Below are 21603 nucleotides of genomic sequence, written 5' to 3'. Positions count from 1 at the left end.
GCACGGTGAGACAGAGAGCCAACGGCCCTCTCATCAGGCAAAACAATCGTGCTGAAGAAAAACGACATGCTGTCATAGCAGGGCAGGCGGATACCATGTCTAGAGAACAGGATGCTGCCCCCTTCCACGCTGGGGGACGCGAGCACCTACCTGGCATGGTGTTGGGCCTGCCAAGGACAAGGGCTGGGGGTGGCGAACTGAGACACTGACATCTCGGGGTGACTGTCGGTGAACTTGGTGGCGTGCCAGGAGTGAGGCCTCCAGCTCAGCTCGTTCCTCCTGAAAGAGCACAGACACTTCAGGGACGGCACACAAAGGACACCAAGACAGGAGCATAAGAACAGAAGGAAGCCACGTGACTGCTGGGATCACTTTCAGGTGCTTTCCATTGCAGCTGGGCAAGAACATTCTTTTCAAACTTTCCTTAATGACTCATTTGCCCTAATGCAATTTGTGAACTAGCCCTTATTCTTCCAAAGTTATTCTTAAATGCTTATCTTCAAAATTTTCATATTTATTTTTAAATACACAAATGAGTATATCTCGTCCCACCCCCTCCCGGTAAGAATCAGAGTAGAATCTTCTATTTTTGCCATTTTAACAGAGGGCCCTTGGCCTCCTTGGGGAGGAGGGGCTGGGCTGGAGAAGAGCTTACACATAGCTTAGCGTCTTATCTTTTTTTTCTTAATTTTTTAATCGTTTTTAAACATAACATCCAAACACGAACATTCTTACCATATGATCACTCCATTCTTTGTATATAATCAGTAACTCACAATATCATCACATAGTTGTATATTCACCACCACGATCACCTCTCAGAACATTTGCATCAATCCAGAAAGAGAAATAAAAAGAAAAAAGAAAAAGAAATTGTGTATACCATACCCCCTCCCCCACACTGATCACCAGCATTTCAACTGACTAAATTTATTTTAACATTTGTTCCCCCTATTATTTATTTATCTTTAATCCATATGTTTTACTCATCTGTCCATAAGGTAGGTAAAAGGACCATCAGACACAAGGTTTTCACAATCACACAGTCACACTGCGAAAGCTACATTATTATACATTCATTCTCAAGAAACAAGGCTTCTGGAACACAGCTCTACATTTTCTAGCACTTCCCTCCAGCCTCTCCATCACACCTTAAGTGAAAAGGTGGTATCTATATAATGCATAAGAATAACCTCCAGGATAACCTCTGGAATCTCTTAGCCATTGACACTTTATTTTGTCTCATTTTTGTCTTCCCCCTTTTGGCTGAGAAGGTTTTCTCAATCCCTTGATGCTGAGTCCCAGTGCATTCTAGGATTTCTGTCCCATGCTGCCAGGAAAGTTTACACCCCTGGGAGTCATGTCCCATGTAGAGAGGGGGACGGCACTAGGTTCGCCTGTCATGTTTTAGCCTGCTTATCTTAATGTATTTACTGAGTTAGCCAAGCAAATAAAGGCTGTCCTGTCTTTAATGAAGACCCAGGGCTGTTCCTTCCTCTGCCCTCTCAGTGGTATGTGTGACGTCACCCCAGGCTCCCTGGAAATAGTGGTGCCCCCAGGTAGCAGGCTTGAGGCTGTGGAAACCTGGGCCTCGCAACGTAGCATGAATCGTCTCAGCCACCTGCCCCACAGTCCCCATTGCCCTGAGACTGGCTTATTGCTTCTTGGCCACACCTGCCCAGGTGTGACATGGTGTGTCCAGTACAGATGCCTGCTGCAGATGCCCTGGGAACTTCCACCGTGTGAATAAGGAGCCAGAGCAGGATGCTGTGGGGGTGCCACCCCCCAGGCTTGCTTCCCAGCTGTCTGTATAGTACTCAGTGAGTGCTGCTCCCCACATGTCTAACGTATGGCCGTTCATGGCCCAATCGTGACCTGAAAGCTCAGGAGCCTCTTTAGGTACTTTATGGAGATCAAATATTTCATTTTTCCAAGCAGGCAACAGCATTAAAGAATATTAACAAGTAGGAAATAAATCCGAAAAGAATTTTATAACACAATTTTTTGATGATTCAGACCATTTTAAGGAGAGAAAAAATATATAGGAAAATGTGGGCCCGATTCACTTTGTAATAGTTTTACATGCACTGGCAAGGAAACATAAGAGAGAAATCCGTCACATCCCAGAAGTGAAAAAGTTGTGAATCCAAAACTGTGCCTCACAGAATTTCCTCATAAGGAAGGTTCTGGCCATGTGGATTTCATTTAGGGATGAATCTTTCTGTGCTATATCTACTTCCTTCATCTTCTTTTACACTTAATTAATGAAGGAAATAAACTAGCCTGATTGACACTAGAGGCAAAACAAAGAAAGAAACAAAAAGACGACGTAGAAGAGCAATAGAGAGGGTTTGTCTAACTCATGGTTCTAACAGTGTAGAATGATTTGCGCTAGTAACTTTTGCAACACTAAAGTGATTAGCTTCAAAACTGTATTGAATTTCTGGGTATTTAACACCAATTAGGTCTTGAGACTCACTGCTGTTTGTTTTTTGTGGTTGGCCTTTTTCTCTTAGCATAATGTTTCCAAGATCCATCCGTGCTGTGGTATATATCACTACTTCGTTCCTTTTTAGCACCAAATAATATGCCACTGCATGGGATATTTTATCAATCAAGGATAGTTGAATTGTTTCCACTTTTTGGCTATAATGAATAATGCTGCAATGAACATTTTTGTATAAGTTTTGTAGTGGTCATATTTTCTTGGGCGGCCTTGGGGTTTTCAAGAACATTTGCACTTGGGAATTCTTTACATCTTGTGATAATGAATTATAAGTAGCATGTGGACATTTCCCCAATAAAATTCTACAAAAAGGAAAAACTCAAAACTATACTCAACATCCTTTATGAATCATCACTGATGAAGGTATAACAAAGAATATAAGGGGAAAAATACAAAGAAAAAAAATAAGGTTCCCAGCAAGTTCTCACTAAGTGACAACCTTAAAAATAGCAGATTTTAAAAGAACACCTTAGTAATTCCTTTCAGTTGTGAGTCCACAAAGGCTAAACCTGTAACTACAAAACTTGTTGAAAATACTGGTATAGAAATGCAAACCATTTAAAATTCACCCAAACTACACATTCTAGGAACAAATTTCTTTAATGTAAAGGAGAAGGGCACTTTTCCTGAATTATGTACATCAATGTGTACACATAAAGATAAATGCTATAATTAAATGGACCATTTTTGGATCTTGCACATCAGATGTACGGACACACTTTTTAGAGCACTCAAGTTTGTCATACAGTGAACTTATGATGAATTCAACTAGACTTCTGTTTGACCCACTTGCCTAGAGATTTCTGTGGTGCACATCATAAAGAAACAGAGGATTAGAATATTTACAGAAGAGGAGAAGCAGGGAAGCGCCAGGCAGTGTTGATGGGCCAGTGCAGTCTGTGGGTAAGAGGTTCATTCCCTGCTACTGGCTGTGGGTTCCTGAGGTAACCACCACACAGGACAAACGGGCAGAAGTCCTGGCGAGAACGGGCAGTATGGTGCTTGCACCCTTTTTCTCCAGCTAGACGGAAAGTGTGGGACACCTAAGAAATGACAGAAGGCCTTCCCATGTATTTACAAAGGCTATTCCTATGTGACGGAAGAACAAACCTATTTAAAAATTGTATATGTGCTGAACAAAAGAAAACTTTGACCCTTTACTTTGTAGTTAATAATTCCAATACAGCAGGACGTACTAACCATCAACGATTTTCTATGCAGAAAATGGTTCATTTGTTGGAACCTGCTGAAGAAGCAACCCATCTTAAGTGGCCTAAGACTGGATGGATTTCGTACATCACGCCAGCTATAGAGAGCCTCCTGGTCCTACCCCAGGAGGATGGCGAAATGGGTACACATGCCATAAAAGCTGAGCTGCAGACAGAAAACTCAGAGATGGCTTTACAAATCTGAAAACCAGTGACATGTCTCCCGGGCCGCGTTTCAAGATGACCACTCCCTGCTGTGTGCCCTGGGATTCCAGACACGTGCCATCACTCAGAGATCTTCTGTGCACACAGCGCTCCAAGTCTGTCCCTGCTGTTTACTGGAAGTAGCGCTTCCTCCATCTGTGGCTGGTTAACAACTGCTAATCCTTTCAGGATTCATAGTTTTCCAGTGACTTAGGGATCAGCAAATGTGTGTACAGGTAGTAGCAATACATGATGTTCTCATAAAATATTCGTGGTAGATTTATATGGCTGTAAATTCCTTGCCCCTCCTAAGCCTCTCTCTCTCTGAATCTAGGCTGGCCTAAATGACTTGGCTGATGTGACAGAAGGCAGAGCAACTGGTGCTCCTTCTGGACCTCTTAGAACATCTTCTCTGCAGGCATCCAGCTACTGTGTGAGATGCTCAATGACCCTGAGGCTGTCCAGCTGTATGGAAGCCCACGCTGGCCCCGGGGAAGGCACGTGGACAGAGCTGCCAGGTCCAGCTGTCCCAGCCACCTGGGTGAAGTTGCCGGACGCCTGAGTGAAAGAAGCGTCTTGAGCATCACAGCCCCTGACATGGGTGACATGGAGAAAAACCCAGGGACCCAGCCAAATGCCTGAACCATGGGCCCCACGCTTCGGGGCAACTGCAGCTGTAAAAGGCTCCCCAGCAGAGGCCCCTGTGATTGTGGAAGAGGGACAGTACATCCGCAGTACCCTGCCTGAATGCCCAGCTTTGCCCCTGGACAGATAAACTTAGATCCCAGTGTGGCCACTTAGTAGGCACAGCGCAGGGGACAAGCTCTTCACCTCTCAGTGTCTGTGGTAGAAGACGGCAGCCGCTGGCTGCAGGTGGCTATTTAAATGCATCACATGAAGTCAGATCCAAAGTTCAGTTCTCCGTTGTACTAGTCACATTTCCAGCACTCAACAGCCAGTCCTGGCTTAATGCATGCTGGGTGCTCCATCACAGCAGGAAGTCCTACCAGGCAGCACCGCCGCGAGCTCAGTTAAACAGGAGCACTGCTACTGGCCCCGGAGTGCTGTATCCCCGCCCTTGCATTAGGTGCGATTAACTCCCAGCTGCGGATTTTCTATGGCAAGCCTTTTCTTTTCTTTCTTTTTTTTTTTTTAGCATTGAGGATACTTACTAGGGAATGCTCTTGGGACCAACACTTGTGGAAGGGAACCACAAGCTGAGCCCTACAGGGTCCACGGCAAACGTTTCGCCTTACGGTGACCAGTGCACAGCACATCAGGGGAACTCTCCGGGTCCAGTTCACAACTGGAAGTTCTATGTGAGGTGACTAATGTGGGGGTGATTTTTATTGCAGCAGAGGTGATCAGAATAGAGGGTAACCTGAAGTCTACTTCTGAAAAGAGTGAGGGAGCATCTTCCTCCTGGAGCACATAGAGTCACACAACCACAGGCCTAGGAAAAGAACACACCAATGCCAAGCCGGCCACGCTGGCTCCCTTGGTTGTCCCCCGAGGCGGGTGATGTCCAGCGCCCTGCAGGGAGGGGGTCCCCAGGGGTAATACCAAACAGCGGTGAATGGGCCACTGCCCAGACAGTGCTTGCTGGCCGGTGGGGGGGAGCGTGGGCACGGAGGCCAGGCAGGGGGCACCTCCCAGGGCAGGAGAGCCAGAGGCTCACCCCAGGAGGGGACAGGGGGACCGGGAAGGGGGGGAGCTGGGAGGGACCCTTTGAGGCAGAATGGAAAGGGGCGGGAGCACGGAGCTCACAGGCGCCCCCAAGGCTGATCCCTGGGCCTGGAGCACAGGAAGGAGGCAACGTTTAGCCCTGGGGAAAAAGGTCACACTCTGAGCACTGGCCAGCACAGCGCAGGGGAGATGGGTGAGGTGGGGGAGTGACTGGAGGGGGTGCAGGTCACCTCCAAAGGGGGTCTGACTGCTCCTGTGCACAGGGCTCAGCAATTCCAGGTGCACAGGGCTCAGTCCGCAGCCACCCCACTTTTTTTTTTTTTTTATTTTCCAAGTTGACCTTTTTTTAAAAAATTTATTTATTAATTTAAAAATTTTAACAAATGAAATAAAACATTAACATAGATAATCAGTAATTCACAATATCATCACTTAGTTGCATATTCATCATTTCTTAGAACATTTGCATTTATTCAGAAAAAGAAATAAAAAGACAATAGAAAGACTTCCAGAGAAGATGGCGGCTTAGTAAGGTGCGCGAGTCTTAGTTCCTCCTCCAGAACAACTACTAAAGAACTAGAAACAGTACAGAACAGCTCCCGGAGCCACGACAGAGACCAGACACACAGCGTACCCCATTCCGGACCGGCTGGACCAGCTAAGAGACTCCACAGCGGTGAGGTCCCCGAGAGGTGTGCGCTTCCCCGGGCCGCGGCGGCTGGCGGCCGGAGCCCCTCCCTCCCTCCTTCCTGGGCCGGCTGGGAGCTTTGGATCGGGTTCCCCAAGCTGCGGCGACCAGAGCCCCTTCCACACACGCGGCTTCCTGGGCCGGCTGGGAGCATCGGAACAGCAGTTCCCCAAGCCACGGCGGCTGGCGACCCTCCCCCACAGGCGACTTCCCGGAGGGAGAGGAAAGAGTCTCCAACCGTAGAAGACACTGAGCCCAACCTAACACCAATAGTGGCATTAAGGAACAACTTCTGACTACTAAAAATAGGCCTTCAGCTCAGACAAAACTGATCAAGGTGGAAGTCGCCAATTGGGCTAACTGAAAAAAGAGGAAAGGGGGCGAAACAGAGCCTTCTGCGGCTGTTTCTATGGAGGCTACGTTGCCTCTGGGCTCAGCGCTGGGATTACAGAGGTTACAACTGCTCTGAACGCAGAAACAGGCTGCTTTTAGGGCTGTCTACTACCTGAACCTTCCCCGCGGGAGGGGTGAAATGCCACTCAGGTGGAATCTGTCTTTCAAGGAATTCAGATCCCAGGATTTCACAATTTGAAGCCATTAAAACCAACCTACAACCTTTCCTCTGTCTCCACCACACACCCAGCAGCGAAAATCTTCCAAAGTTAAAGGAGCCACAACATCTTTTGCTGGTGGGACCTGTAGACAGACAAGCAGCACATACTGGGCAGGATAAGAAAAGCAGAGGGCAGAGACTTCACAGGAAAGTCTTTCAACCTGCTGGGTCCCACACTCAGGGAAATCTGATTAAATGCCCAGATGCCAGCAAAAAATAACAAATCACACCAGAAAAATTGAAGATATGGCCCAGTCAAAGGAACAAACCAATAGTTCAAATGAGATACAGGAGCTGAGACAACTAATTCTGAATATACGAAGAGAAATGGAAAACCTCTTCAAAAACCAAATCAATAAATTGAGGGAGGACATGAAGAAGGCATGGGATCAACAAAAAGAAGAAATGGAAAGTCTGAAAAAACAAGTCACAGAACTTATGGGATTGAAAAACACAGTAGAAGAGATGAAAAAAACAATGGAAACCTACAATGGTAGATTTAAAGAGACAGAGGACAGAATTAGTGAACTGGAGGATGGAACATCTGAAATCCAAAAAGAAACAGAAACTATAGGGAAAAGAATGGAAAAATTTGAGCAGGGGCTCAGGGAATTGAATGATAATATGAAGCACACAAATATACGTGTTGTGGGTGTCCCAGAAGGAGAAGAGAAGGGAAAAGGAGCAGAAAAACTAATGGAAGAAATTATCACTGAAAATTTCCCAACTCTTATGAAAGACCTAAAATTACAGATCTAAGAAGTGCAGCGCACCCCAAAGAGAATAGACCCAAATAGGCATTCTCCAAGACACTTACTAGTTAGAATGTCAGAGGTCAAAGAGAAAGAGAGGATCTTGAAAGCAGCAAGAGAAAAACAATCCATCAAATACAAGGGAGACCCAATAAGACTATGTGTAGATTTCTCAGCAGAAACCATGGAAGCTAGAAGACAGTGGGATGATATATTTAAATTACTAAAAGAGAAAAACTGCCAACCAAGACTCCTATATCCAGCAAAATTTTCCTTCAAAAATGAGGGAGAAATTAAAACATTTTCAGGCAAAAAGTCACTGAGAGAATTTGTGACCAAGAGACCAGCTCTGCAAGAAATACTAAAGGGAGCACTAGAGTCAGATGCGAAAAGACAAAAGAGAGAGGTATGGAGGAGAGTGTAGAAAGAAGGAAAATCAGATATGATATATATAATACAAAAGGCAGAATGGTAGAGGAAAGTATTACCCAAACAGTAATAACACGAATGTTAATGGACTGAATTCCCCAATCAAACGACATAGACTGGCAGAATGGATTAAAAAACAGGATCCTTCTGTATGCTGTCTACAGGAAATACATCTTAGACCCAAAGATAAACATAGGTTGAAAGTGAAAGGTTAGGAAAAGATATTTCATGCAAATAACAACCAGAAAAGAGCAGGAGTAGCTATACTAATATCCAACAAGTTAGACTTCAAATGTAAAACAGTTAAAAGAGACAAAGAAGGACACTATCTACTAATAAAAGGAACAATTAAACAAGAAGACATAACAATCATAAATATGTATGCACCGAACCAGAATGCCCCAAAATGCGTGAGGAATACACTGCAATCACTGAAAAGGGAAATAGACACATCTACCATAATAGTTGGAGACTTGAATTCGCCACTCTCATCAATGGACAGAACATCTAGACAGAGGATCAATAAAGAAATAGAGAATTTGAATATTACAATAAATGAGCTAGACTTAACAGACATTTATAGGACATTACACCCCACAACAGCAGGATACACCTTTTTCTCAAGTGCTCATGGATCATTCTCAAAGATAGACCATATGCTGGGTCACAAAGCAAGTCTCAACAAATTTAAAAAGATTGAAATCATACACAACACTTTCTTGGATCATAAAGGAATGAAGTTGGAAATCAATAATAGGCAGAGTGCCAGAAAATTCACAAATACGTGGAGGCTCAACAACACACTCTTAAACAACGAGTGGGTCAAGGAAGAAATTACAAGAGAAATTAGTAAATATCTTGAGGCGAATGAAAATTAAAACATAACATATCAAAACCTATGGGATGCAGCAAACGCAGTGCTAAGAGGGAAATTTATTGCCCTAAATGCCTATACAGAAAAGAAGAAAAGCAAAAATTCAGGAATTAACTGTCCACTTGGAAGAACTGGAGAAAGAACAGCAAACTGACCCCAAAGTAAGCAAAAGGAAAGAAATAACAAAGATTAGAGCAGAAATATATGAAATTGAGAACATGAAAACAACAGAGAAAATCAATAAGACCAGAAGTTGGTTCTATGAGAAAATCAATAAGATTAATGGGCCCTTGGCAAGATTGAAAAAAAGAAGAAGAGAAAGGATGCAAATAAATAAGTACAGAAATGGAAGAGGAGACATAACCACTGATCTCACAGAAATAAAGGAGGTAATAACAGGATACTATGAACAACTTTACGCTAATAAATACAACAATTTAGATGAAATGGACGGGTGCCTAGAAAGGCATGAACAACCAACTTTGACTCAAGAAGAAATAGATGACCTCAACAAACCAATCACAAGTAAAGAAATTGAATCAGTCTTTCAAAAGCTTCCCCCCCAAAAAAAGTCCAGGACCAGACGGCTTAACATGTGAATTCTATCAAACATTCCAGAAAGAATTAGTACCAACTGTGCTCAAACTCTTCAAAAAAATCGAAGTGGAGGGAAAACTAACTAATTCATTCTATGAAGCCAACATCACCCTCAAACCAAAACCAGGCAAAGATATTACAAAAAAAGAAAACTACAGACCAATCTCTCAAATGAATATAGATGCAAAAATCCTCAACAAAATTCTAGCAAATTGAATCCAACAACACATTAAAAGAATTATACATCGTGACCAAGTAGGATTCATCCCAGTTATGCAAGGATGGTTCAACATAAGAAAATCAATTAATGTAATACACCATATCAACAAATCAAAGCAGAAAAATCACATGATCATCTCAATTGATGCAGAGAAGGCACTTGACAAGATTCAACATCCTTTCCTGTTGAAAACACTTCAAAGGATAGGAATACAAGGGAACTTCCTTAAAATGATAGAGGGAATATATGAAAAACCCACAGCTAATATCATCCTCAATGGGGAAAAATTGAAAACATTCCCCCTAAGATCAGGAACAAGACAAGGATGTCCATTATCACCACTATTATTCAACATCGTGTTGGAAGTTCTAACCAGGGCAATTAGACAAGTAAAAGAAATACAAGGCATCAAAATTGGAAAGGAAGAAGTAAAACTATCACTGTTTGCAGACGATGTGATACTATATGTCGAAAACCCGGAAAAATCCACAACAAAACTACTAGAGCTAATAAATGAGTAACAGCAAAGTAGCAGGTTACAAGATCAACATTCAAAAATCTGTAGTGTTTCTATACACTAGCAATGAACAAGCTGAGGGGGAAATCAAGAAACGAATCCCATTTACAATTGCAACTAAAAGAATAAAATACCTAGGAATAAATTTAACTAAAGAGACAAAAGACTTATACAAAGAAAACTACAAAAAACTGTTAAAAGAAATCACAGAAGACCTAAATAGATGGAAGGGCATACCGTGTTCATGGATTGGAAGACTAAATATAGTTAAGATGTCAATCCTACCTAAATTGATTTACAGATTCAATGCAATACCAATCAAAATCCCAACAACTAATTTTTCGGAAATAGAAAAACCAATAAGGAAATTTATCTGGAAGGGCAGGGTGCCCTGAATTGCTACAATTATCTTGAGGAAAAAAACGAAGCTGGAGGTCTCACGCTGCCGGACTTTAAGGCATATTATGAAGCCACAGTGGTCAAAACAGCATGGTATTGGCATAAAGATAGATATATCGACCAATGGAATCGAATAGAGTGCTCAGATATAGACCCTCTCATCTATGGACATTTGATCTTTGATAGGGCAGTCAAGCCAATTCACCTGGGACAGAACAGTCTCTTCAATAAATGGTGCCTAGAGAACTGGATATCCATATGCAAAAGAAAGAAAGAGGACCCGTATCTCACACCCTATACAAAAGTTAACTCAAAATGGATCAAAGATCTAAACATTAGGTCTAAGACCATAAAACATTTAGAGGAAAATGTTGGGAGATATCTTATGAAACTTACAATTGGAGATGGTTTTATGGACCTTAAACCTAAAGCAAGAGCACTGAAGAAAGAAAGAAATAAATGGGAGCTCCTCAAAATCAAACACTTTTGTGCATCAAAGAACTTCATCAAGAAAGTAGAAAGACAGCCTACACAATGGGAGACAATATTTGGAAATGACATATCAGATAAAGGTCTAGTATCCAGAATTTATAAAGAGATTGTCCAACTCAACAACAAAAAGACAACCAACCCAATTACAAAATGGGAAAAAGACTTGAACAGACACCTCTCAGAAGAGGAAATACAAATGGTCAAAGGCACATGAAGAGATGCTCAATGTCACTGGCCATTAGAGAAATGCAAATCAAAACCACAATGAGATATCATCTCACACCCATCAGAATGGCCATTATCAACAAAACAAAAAATGAAAAGTGCTGGAAAGGATGCAGAAAAGAGGCACACTTATCCACTGTTGGTGGGAATGTCAAATGGTGCAACCACTATGGAAGGCAGTTTGGCGGTTCCTCAAAAAACTGAATATAGAATTGCCATACGACCCAGCAATACCATTGCTAGGTACCTACTCAGAGGACTTAAGGGCAAAGACACAAACGGACATTTGCACACCAATGTTTATAGCAGCATTATTTACAACTGCAAAGAGATGGAAACAGCCAAAATGTCCATCAACAGACTAGTGGCTAAACAAACTGTGGTATATACATATGATGGGATTTTATGCAGCTTTAAGCAGAATAAACTTATGAAGCATATAATAACATGGATGGACCTAGAGAACATTATGCTGAGTGAGTCTAGCCAAAAACTAAAGGAGAAATACTGTATGGTCCCACTGATGTGAACGGACATTCGAGAATAAACTTGGAATATGTCATTGGTAACAGAGTCCAGCAGGAGTTCGAAACAGGGTAAGATAATGGGTAATTGGAGCTGAAGGGATACAGACTATGCAATAGGACTAGATACAAAAACTCAAAAATTGACAGCACAATCCTACCTAATTGTAATGTAATTATGTTAAAACACTGAATGAAGCTGCATCTGAGCTATAGTTTTTGTTTGTTTGTTTGTTTTTATGTATATATTTTTTATTTTATTTTTTCTCTATATTATCATTTTATTTCTTTTTCTGTTGTCTTGCTATTTCTTTTTCTAAATGATGCAAATGTACTAAGAAGTGATGATCATACATCTATGTGATGATATTAAGAATTACTGATTGCATATGTAGAATGGAATGATTTCTATATGTTGTGTTAGTTAATTTTTTAATTAATAAAAAAAGACAATAGAAAAAGAAATAAAATGAAAACAGGAAAAAAAAGATTATACCTACCATACCCCTTACCCCTCGCTTTCACTGATCACTAGCATTTCAAACTAAATTTATATTAACATTTGTTCCCCCTATCATTTATTTTTATTCCATATGTTCTACTTATTTATTTTTATTCCATATGTTCTACTCGTCTGTTGACAAAGTAGATAAAAGTAGCATCAGACACAAGGTTTTCACCATCACACAGTCTCATTGTGAAAGTTATATCATTATACAATCATCTTCAAGAAACACGGCTACTGGAACACAGCTCTACATTTTCAGGCAGTTCCCTCCAGCCTCTCCACTACATCTTGACTAACAAGGTGGTATCTATTTAATGCGTTAGAGTAAGCTCCAGGATAACCTCTCGACTCTGTTTGGAATCTCTCAGCCATTGACACTTTATTTTGTCTCATTTTGCTCTTCCCCCTTTTGGTCAAGAAGGTTTTCTGAATCCCTTGATGCTGAGTCTCAGCTCATTCTAGGGGTTTTCTCAATCCCCTGATGCTGAGTCTCAGCTCATTCTAGGATTTCTGATCCCACGTTGCCAGGAAGGTCCACACACCCCTGGGAGTCATGTCCCACGTAGACAGGGGGAGGGAGCCACCCCATTTTAAGACAACTTAGGACCTGGTTTTCACCGTGTCTAGGGGAGAGCTTGTTTTTATTCAAGTGATGTTTTTCAGTGATAAAATAGAACACATGGAAAAAGTTAAAGGCCAGTAAAGGGAACAAAGGGAAATAACGGTTGACGCTTAAAGCCTGGCCCACTTCCCACCACGCTTTCGGAGCCGGCTGAGAACACAGGGCAGCACCGCGGCCCCCTTCCCCCGCTCGCCTCCTGGTTTGCTAACCCCCTCTGGGCTGTTCGCATTCTTCCACCACAAACCCTTCATCCAGCAGCTGGTCTTCCTCTTCCATCGAAACCCAAACTTCACAGCACGGGCGCTGGCACTGGGTTTTTGACACTCCAGATGAAATCATTCGATCTAAAGGGGGTCCCCTGAAAGTCTTCCCACCAATGACACACCAAAATTAACTCACACCTAACCTTAACCTTAAAAAATGACATTTTATATGCTAGGTGGACTTTGGTTTTTAGAAAGGACGAGGTTTAGGTCACATATACAAAAAAATACTAGGATGGCACTGAAAGGATAATAGGTCTGGACATGCCAAGGATTCACTTCAAATGTCTTTTTGAAAATTATGAGACTAAGTGCCTCAAAGAAATCTTCATTATTCATATGAAGACGAGCAAAGTCCCCTTTTCTCCCTTAAAACACAAAATAAAACAAAAAAAACTACACTGGCTCCGGGATGTTCCCCTGACCTTTTAAAATAAAGCAAACAAGCCCGAGTCAGAAAATAAGCGGCCTGGGTGGTGTAAGTCGGCACCACCCAGGCCGCCAGGCTGGGGGTCCTCGGGGGATCTGGCTCTCTACAGCTCACCTTGGACAAGGCGGAAATCTGATCCCCTGGCATGAAACTGTGATGGGGTAGTGGAGGATGCACAGTGTGGGGGTGGCTTGTAGCCTATATGGGTGTGGGGGGGGGGGATCTTGAAAAAAGAATTAACAAGGAGGCCTTGGGGCATCTTAAAGGGAAGCAAGAGTCAGGGGCACAGAAGGAGAAGGGGGACCAAGGGAGGGCCAGGACCAGCCCCCTATGTAAGGCCCCGGAGTCCAGGAAGAGAGCGGGGTGCAGAGGCCCAAAGGGGTGAGTCCCACAGAGGGTACAGATGGGTGAGGGCTAGAAGCAAGGGGATTTTACTGTGTCCAGGGGTAACTGCAAACACCCCTCTTATTCTTCCAAGAATAAATAAATAGAAAGCACTGTTCTGCAACCACAAAATGAACCCTCACTTCCTTCTATTTCTAGCCACAGCCCTGGCAGGCTGCCTCCCACCCAGCCCCTCCCTCTCCCACGCCTCTGCCTCCCCCTCCTGCCTGTCTATCTCTCTGAGTAGGCCAGTTTCCCTCTGACTCCAGAACCTTCAGTAGCTCCCATTTCCCACAGAAAGGATTGCACACTCTCAGGCTCTCCATTACTCCAGGGATTCTAAGTGTGCTCCCAGGGTCCAGAGCATCCCCATCCCTGGGCTCTCCAAGTTCTCAGCCCCATCCAGTCTTGCAGAATCAGGAAGCACTGCCCAGGGGTGTCAGCACCAGCCCTCCCCTAGGCAGGGGACTCAGGGATTCAGATGCCCACTCAAGGGGAATGAAGTCCTGTACTAGCCCCAAGCTACCTTGGCACCTCTGATGTCCAACACTCCCCTTTTGCTGCAAAATTTTGCCATTCTCTTTAGGACATTTGTGGTTCCTGCTTTTAGGCCCCTGGTATAGCAGATACGGGTTCAAGTTTGCGCTTCCAAACCCAGCTCAGCCTTCAAAGGATAGAGAAACTCCCCTGTCTTCAGGGGACTTTCTCAAGGATTAAGTCCTCCATCACTGTGTGAGTCCTCCACAACTGTGTGAGTGCTCCACCACTGTGTGAGTCCTCCATCACTGTGTGAGTCCTCCACCCCGTGCAAATCCTCCACCACTGTGTGAGTGCTCCACCACTGTGTGCGTCCTCCACCCCTGTGTGAGTCCTCCATCACTGTGTGAGTCCTCCATCACTGAGTCCTCCACCACTGTCTGAGTCCTCCATCACTGTGAGTGCTCCACCACTGTGTGAGTCCTCCATCACTGTGTGAGTGCTCCACCACTGTGTGAGTCCTCCACCCCTGTGCGAGTCCTCCACCACTGTGTGAGTGCTCCACCACTGTGTGAGTCCTCCACCCCTGTGCGAGTCCTCCACCCCTGTGTGAGTCCTGCACTATGTGAGTCCTCCATCACTGTGTGAGTCCTCCATCACTGTGAGTCCTCCACCACTGTGTGAGTCCTCCATCACTGTGTGAGTGCTCCACCACTGTGTGAGTCCTCCACCCCTGTGCGATTCCTCCACCACTGTGTGAGTGCTCCACCACTGTGTGAGTGCTCCACCACTGTGTGAGTCCTCCACCCCTGTGTGAGTCCTCCACCACTGTGTGAGTCCTCCACCACTGTGTGAGTGCTCCACCACTGTGTGAGTTCTCCACCACTGTGTGAGTCCTCCACCACTGTGAGTCCTCCACCCCTGTGTGAGTGCTCCACCACTGTGTGAGTCCTCCACCCCTGTGTGAGTCCTCCACCACTGTGTGAGTCCTCCATCACTGTGTGAGTCCTCTCTCCATCAACTCCCTCTTCCCTTTCTGGGCTCACACCCCTGTGCTTCCCGTCCCTGCCTTACCACACCCATTCCACAGTAAGCTCCCAGAAAACAGCACCTGCAGGTCTGCTCTTTTCACTTTGCTGGAGCACTTCTAATATGCCTTAAATTAATGTATCAAGACATGTGAAAATACCTAAAGTTGGTTAGCCTTTGGTTGTGAGTTACTAGAAGAAAAAAACAGATTTCCACCTCTCCCCAGCTGGCATTTCTGGCAAGAAACTCTTCCCGGCTCGTGGTGTGGACCATGCAGGGCTGTGGATCGCGACATCATACTTGATAAAATCTGGAGTCCTGTTGCCTAACAGTTAAGTAGTTCCTGCCTGTAGCTACCAAGAGAACTAAGTAAAGATGGTTCTCCAATGACTCAAATAGCTGAAATTGCTATAAGACATTGAAGCTGCAGTGTAAACATACCCCAGGGCCCAGAACCAGCATCCCCCGAAATTAAAGAATCAAAGTGCCTCTCCACCAGCCACTGGATTTCCCCTTATCTCACTCAGAACAAGCAAGTGCAAGCTTCTCCTTTCGGTCTCCAAGGCTACTCCCAGGTACCAAAGCAGAAAAGATTGCCATGGAAGTGTGACATCAGGAACACAGAACTGAATGTGCCCAATGACTAGTTTTTCCTATAAACTATAATAATCTTCACCTCTATGAACCTACTAATGTTGCAAAACAATGACAAAGATGGCTCCAAGTGTCCCAAAGACTCTGTCTAAACCACCTGTATTTAAAGCACACCCCTCCAATGGCCTAACACATAGCTGAGCTCACCTTGGAGTTCAGAAAGAGCACCACTGCAATTTACTGGCACCCATTCAACCACACAGACTACATTTCCACAGACTGGGTTTTTGACAAAGAAACTCAGGACATTCGAATGTGTGAGTGCTCATACAACTAAATACAAAAATCCCTAAGGATTGACAACAGGGCCATTTGAGTCTTATATGTAAGAATAAAGAAAAAAAAATGTTATTGATATGTTGAGTCAACACATCAGTATATAAATGAGGCAACAGTTACACAAAAAAAGCAACAAGATATATAAGATTCTACAAAGGCCCATATACTAGGGTAACTTTCCAGAAACCCACAATCTCCAGATGTGGAGATTGGACCAGATAAGTCCTGAAATGCAGAGGGGCCAGCCTCTCCAGAACATCCACTAGTTCCATCCCCGTATCCCATATTATCGACAATCCCTTCCAACATAAAAAAGTTAGAATGGGCATAGCCCAAATACCCCTAGAGACTGGGAGAAAGATCAAAAGTGATGGTGGAGTTATACACAGAAGATAGAATTTAACAAATGAGTATGACAGCTGAATCTTTATATTGATACTTCTTTTAGTCTCCCGTACCTTACAGCAGCTAGAAGTAAAAACGTAAAATTGTGGAATTGTAACCCATACCAAACTCTGAAATCTATTCTACAACTAACTGTTGCAATGTGCTTTGAAATTTATTGCTTTTTTTGTATATATATATGTATTTTCACAAAAAGAAAACAAAACAAAATGAGAAAGCAATAAGAGATTGAAGATTACGGTCATTTAAATGCTGTAGATGCAGAAACCTGACCATGTAAATAAACGTGAAGGAAGGGAATGAGGTCCTGCAAGAGTCCTTGCTGGGATTTCACCCCAGGCTGCAAGGTACACACACATTAACCTTGTTCTCCCAGTTTACTCTCATATCCCCTCTTGGGACGAAGTAACTCTCAGCATCTCCATAATAAAAGATACTGTTTTGGTGTGCTAAAGCTGACAAAATGCAATCTACCAGAAATGGGTTGACATTTACAATGGGGATTTATAAGCTTACAAGTTTACAGTTCTAAGGCCATGAAAATGTCCACACTAAGGCATCAACAGGACGATACCTTCTGTGAAGACGAGTTACAGGTGAGCCTGGGCTACACGGTCAGATAGAAAGGGACATGGCAACATCTGCTGGTCCTTCCCTTCTGAGTGACACTGCTGCCAGCCTCTGGCCTCAGCAGCTTCCTCTCTCAGCTTCAGTGGGTATAACCTTGTCTCTCAGCTTCTCTGGGGCTTTTAAAGTGTGTTTCTCTTAATTTTGTCTCTTAGCTTTCATGTGTGTTTTATTCTAGTACAAAGGCCTCCAGTAAGAGAATCAAAGCCCACCTGGAATGGACAGGTGGCATCTCAGTTGAAACAAACTAACTAAAAGGTCCCACCCACAGCAGGTCTGCCCCCACAGCAATGGATTAAAGAAACATGACCTTTTCTGGGGTACATAACAGCCTCACACTAGCACAGATGCCAAAACGGATAAGAAGGCATTTCTAAAAAAAAAAAAAAAAGAATGCATTTCTCTTACAAAAGGAGCAGAGAACAGAAAACATAGGAAGTTTAGGGAAAGTGACCAAAGAAGAGGATTTTAGAGGCATGGGACAGCAAAGAAATGTTGAACTTTGACCAGAAAAGGAAACAAAACTCTGCTGTGAAATCTGAAAACAAAGTCCAGGAAGTTTACTAAGAAAACCAAGAAGTCCCCAAATGCAAAGAAGGGCACACCTCTGCAGGGTTATGGAATATGGCAATACTCGAATGCTAGTTCAGGCAAAGAAAATTGTCTCCAAAGAAGCCTGGAAAATGAATAGATTTTAATCCAAACTTTTTACAGATCCTTTAAATATTTGGAGAACTATTAAATAATACCACTTGTGGACAGTCACAGCCCTGGCAATCAATGCACTAAGACCACAGCCAGCCTCGCTGCAAAGGGCCCCTGGCCAGATCTGGAAGGCGGGGAACACAGTTCTAATGGAATGGATTGACAATACTTGAACACTTAGTCAAGGCTACAAAGAATAAACAGACAATAAATACAGCTGAATTTCCCAGTCCTACAAATAAACCGTTGTCAGTCTACTCACATGATCAATTTATGCTAGACAGTGGATCAAAATGTTTATTTTATAATTCATATAGTTTCACCAAGGATGGAAGGATACAGCTCTCTGTACCCTTAAATTTATTGAACCAGATTTTAATAGTGGGAAAATCAAAGCAAGAAAGTCATTTAAGGTAGACTTGTATTGTCCATCCTCTGTGCTTTTGGGGGGATTTTAGTACAGTGGGAAACTGTCTTTTTTTTTTTACTAAATTCAAGCCACGCCGCAGGCAGACTCATCAGTACAGCCATTCCCCCAGTGGAGATCTGTTGCACCTGTGCGCGGAGAAGCTGGCCACCTGTGGACGGGGTGGCACCGGCAGTGAGAGGGAGGCCCATCCTGGGACTCGGCGGCTGGCGGACAGAGCCGCGGGCCCCTCCAGAAGCACGACCCTGCCCAGAGCCCTCCCTGAGGCTTCTTCTCTTGGTGTGGTAGGAGAGGGGAGTCTTTCCCTGAAGTAGGGGTACTGGGGAAGGCTTCATCCACCTGCCCTTTTCTGGCTTCAAGGGAGGAAGGAAACCTGGGCAGCAACCAAAGCTGGCGTCCTGCGCTGTCCCTGCCTCGTACAGGCCTGCTGGCCCGGCCCCAGGTGGCCCCTCCTCCTCAGTGACAAACGCCCAGACCTGACCCCTATCCTTACGTCCTCAAATCCCAAGAGCAGACATTCCTAGAGGCCGCTCTCGAAAGCCTCACCAGAACCTTTACCTTTCCAACTTGAGAGCACCGATAAATCTTTCCTCCTAATGCTGGGGATTTGGGATTCTTGTGACGATTAATACAGTTGCTCCTTTTCTTAAAAAGCTATTTTTAAGCTTCATTGTTAATTTCTCAAGTCCTCAACCCTCAAATGAATTTAAGCAGTACAGTGTAAACTCATTCATTCAGCAGTCACAGTTCCTCTCGAACCTCCAATAAAAACACAGGTAAGGGCAGGTCACGGTCAGTGGCAGAGTTCTCGCCTACCATGCCGGAGACCTGGGTTCGATTCCCAGTGCCTGCCCATGCAAGAAAAAAAAATGCAGGTAAGTGAAACATTCTCTATGTTTTAATACATCAGAAAGCATCAACATTTTCAAACTAAATTTGATCAGCATGGCTCTGTAATCAGCATGTATTACATATTATAAAGGTTTAGTTCCTTTATTACAAATTTACTTTTTTTTTAATAAAGGCAGAAAAGAAAAATAGAATCCTACCAATTTATCACTTTCTACTTTATTTAGAATATTAAGTATCGGAGATGCTTATCATCAAACCGCTTTCCTAATTTAAAGATCCCTTAAACCATATACCAAATCTATTTCTGAATAGAAGTAACTTCCCCCCAAATAAAGGATTTCTAATCTATACGGTTTACTCTTCACCACTGATTTTAGTTAATCAAACAATAAGGGAAAATAGCCTAAACAACTTGGGGTACCTGCCTAGCATAAACTTTAGCATCTATTCTGTTTTAATAAGAAAATAAGAACAGCACTGTGCTGGTTTGAATCTGCGGTGGACCCCAGAAGAGTCATACCCTTTAATCCTCATTCAATATTGCTGGGTGGGAATTTTTGATTATCCATGGAGATGTGACCCACCCAGTTGTGGGTGTAACTATTGATTAGGTGGTTTCCATGGAGATGTGTCTCCACCATTCAAGGTGGGGTTGCTTACTGGAGCCCTTTGGAAAAAGCGTTAGAGCTCACATAACCTTTGGAGATGAAGAAGGAAAACACCCCTGGGGAGCTTCATGAAACAAGAAGCCTGGAGAGAAAGCTAGAAGACGTTGCCATGTTCACCACGTGCCTTTCCAATTGACAGAGAAACCCTGAACATCATTGGCCTTTCTTGAGTGAAAGTAACATTTGTTCGTGCATTAATTTGGACATTTTTATAAACTTGCTTTAATTGGAACGTTATTATGGCCTTAGAACTATAAACCTGCAACTTATTAAATTCCCCTTTTTACAAACCATTCCATTTCTGGTATATTGCATTCCTGCAGCTAGCAAACTAGAATAAGCAAATGGCGATAATCCCCCCAAAACTCAAAATATAAAATTTCCCCTGGACCTTCAGCAAAGTGACAGCAGCCCAGTCTCCGAAGCCTGGGCTTCTCTGAGCAGGCACCCTACTGAGAACAGTCACGCACATACACTGACTCTGCCCTGTGGGAGGGGAAGGACAGAGGGGCACAAACTGGTGATGTCTTAGCCAGCTGCTTCCCCTTGCCCCACCAATGTGTTTGGTGGCCGAGCTCTCAGGGCTTCCAGAACACCTGTGCCTGCACATGCTGTGGGGCAGAGCTGCCTACTCAAGGACAGGTCCAAGGGGCCAGTGCCAGAGGGGCTGTGGGGAGGTGGGCGGAGCCCAGTCCTGGCAAGGTGCCAACTTCACTGCAACTCAGCAACATCCCAAAGCAAACCCTTGCTGCAAGAAACCTTGTCTTGGCAAGCACGGGCACTATAACTAGATTTGAAACCTCCTTCCTTCAAATGTTTAACCACCTCACATAGTCCAGGTAAGCCTGCACACCTACAAAGAACCTCGCCCTTCTGTGTTATTGTGCTTCTCAACAAAAGCTTAGAAGATGCTATCAGAATCACAAAGGGCTTAAAGACACAGGAGACAATATGAATCGATCCTTTTGACAATTTGGCCGGGCAGCTCCCGGACAAAATGTGTGCAACCCAGGATGTATGTTCAGGACACAGCACAGAGGGGAGGGCTAGCGGCTAACAGCATTGCACTTCACTGCAGACAAAACCAGCATTAAAATGAGGACTGAGAAAAAAGATCCAACGAGCCGTCATAAGCTGTAGAAAAGAATTTATGTGACATAAGTAAGAGAAATTCTCCCTAGGACACTGAAACTGAAGTGTGCTTTTTTAGGAGGCTTCCTCATGGTACGGAAAGCACATAGGAAGGGACTGGATGAGTGTGTCCTAGCGCTCAACACATACAGCTTTTACGGGCCTATTCCAGAGCAGCTGGTGAGGAAAGCTCAGCTAGGCAGCGCTG

At 43.8% G+C, this 21603-nt stretch overlaps 1 protein-coding gene across 1 annotated transcript in view; it reads right to left on the bottom strand.

Annotated features, from left to right (window-relative positions):
- LOC143672531 (protein Shroom2-like) overlaps positions 1-21603 on the bottom strand; it is a 118366-nt gene that overhangs the window by 85526 nt on the left and 11237 nt on the right. The window contains 1 exon segment of the mRNA XM_077147132.1: positions 151-279. Within this exon segment, the coding sequence (XP_077003247.1) occupies positions 151-279 (129 nt within the window).

The sequence above is a fragment of the Tamandua tetradactyla genome, chromosome Y (assembly GCF_023851605.1).
Source record: "Tamandua tetradactyla isolate mTamTet1 chromosome Y, mTamTet1.pri, whole genome shotgun sequence".
Classification (NCBI taxonomy): domain Eukaryota; kingdom Metazoa; phylum Chordata; class Mammalia; order Pilosa; family Myrmecophagidae; genus Tamandua; species Tamandua tetradactyla.
This window is presented reverse-complemented; position numbering and strand designations above follow the sequence as displayed.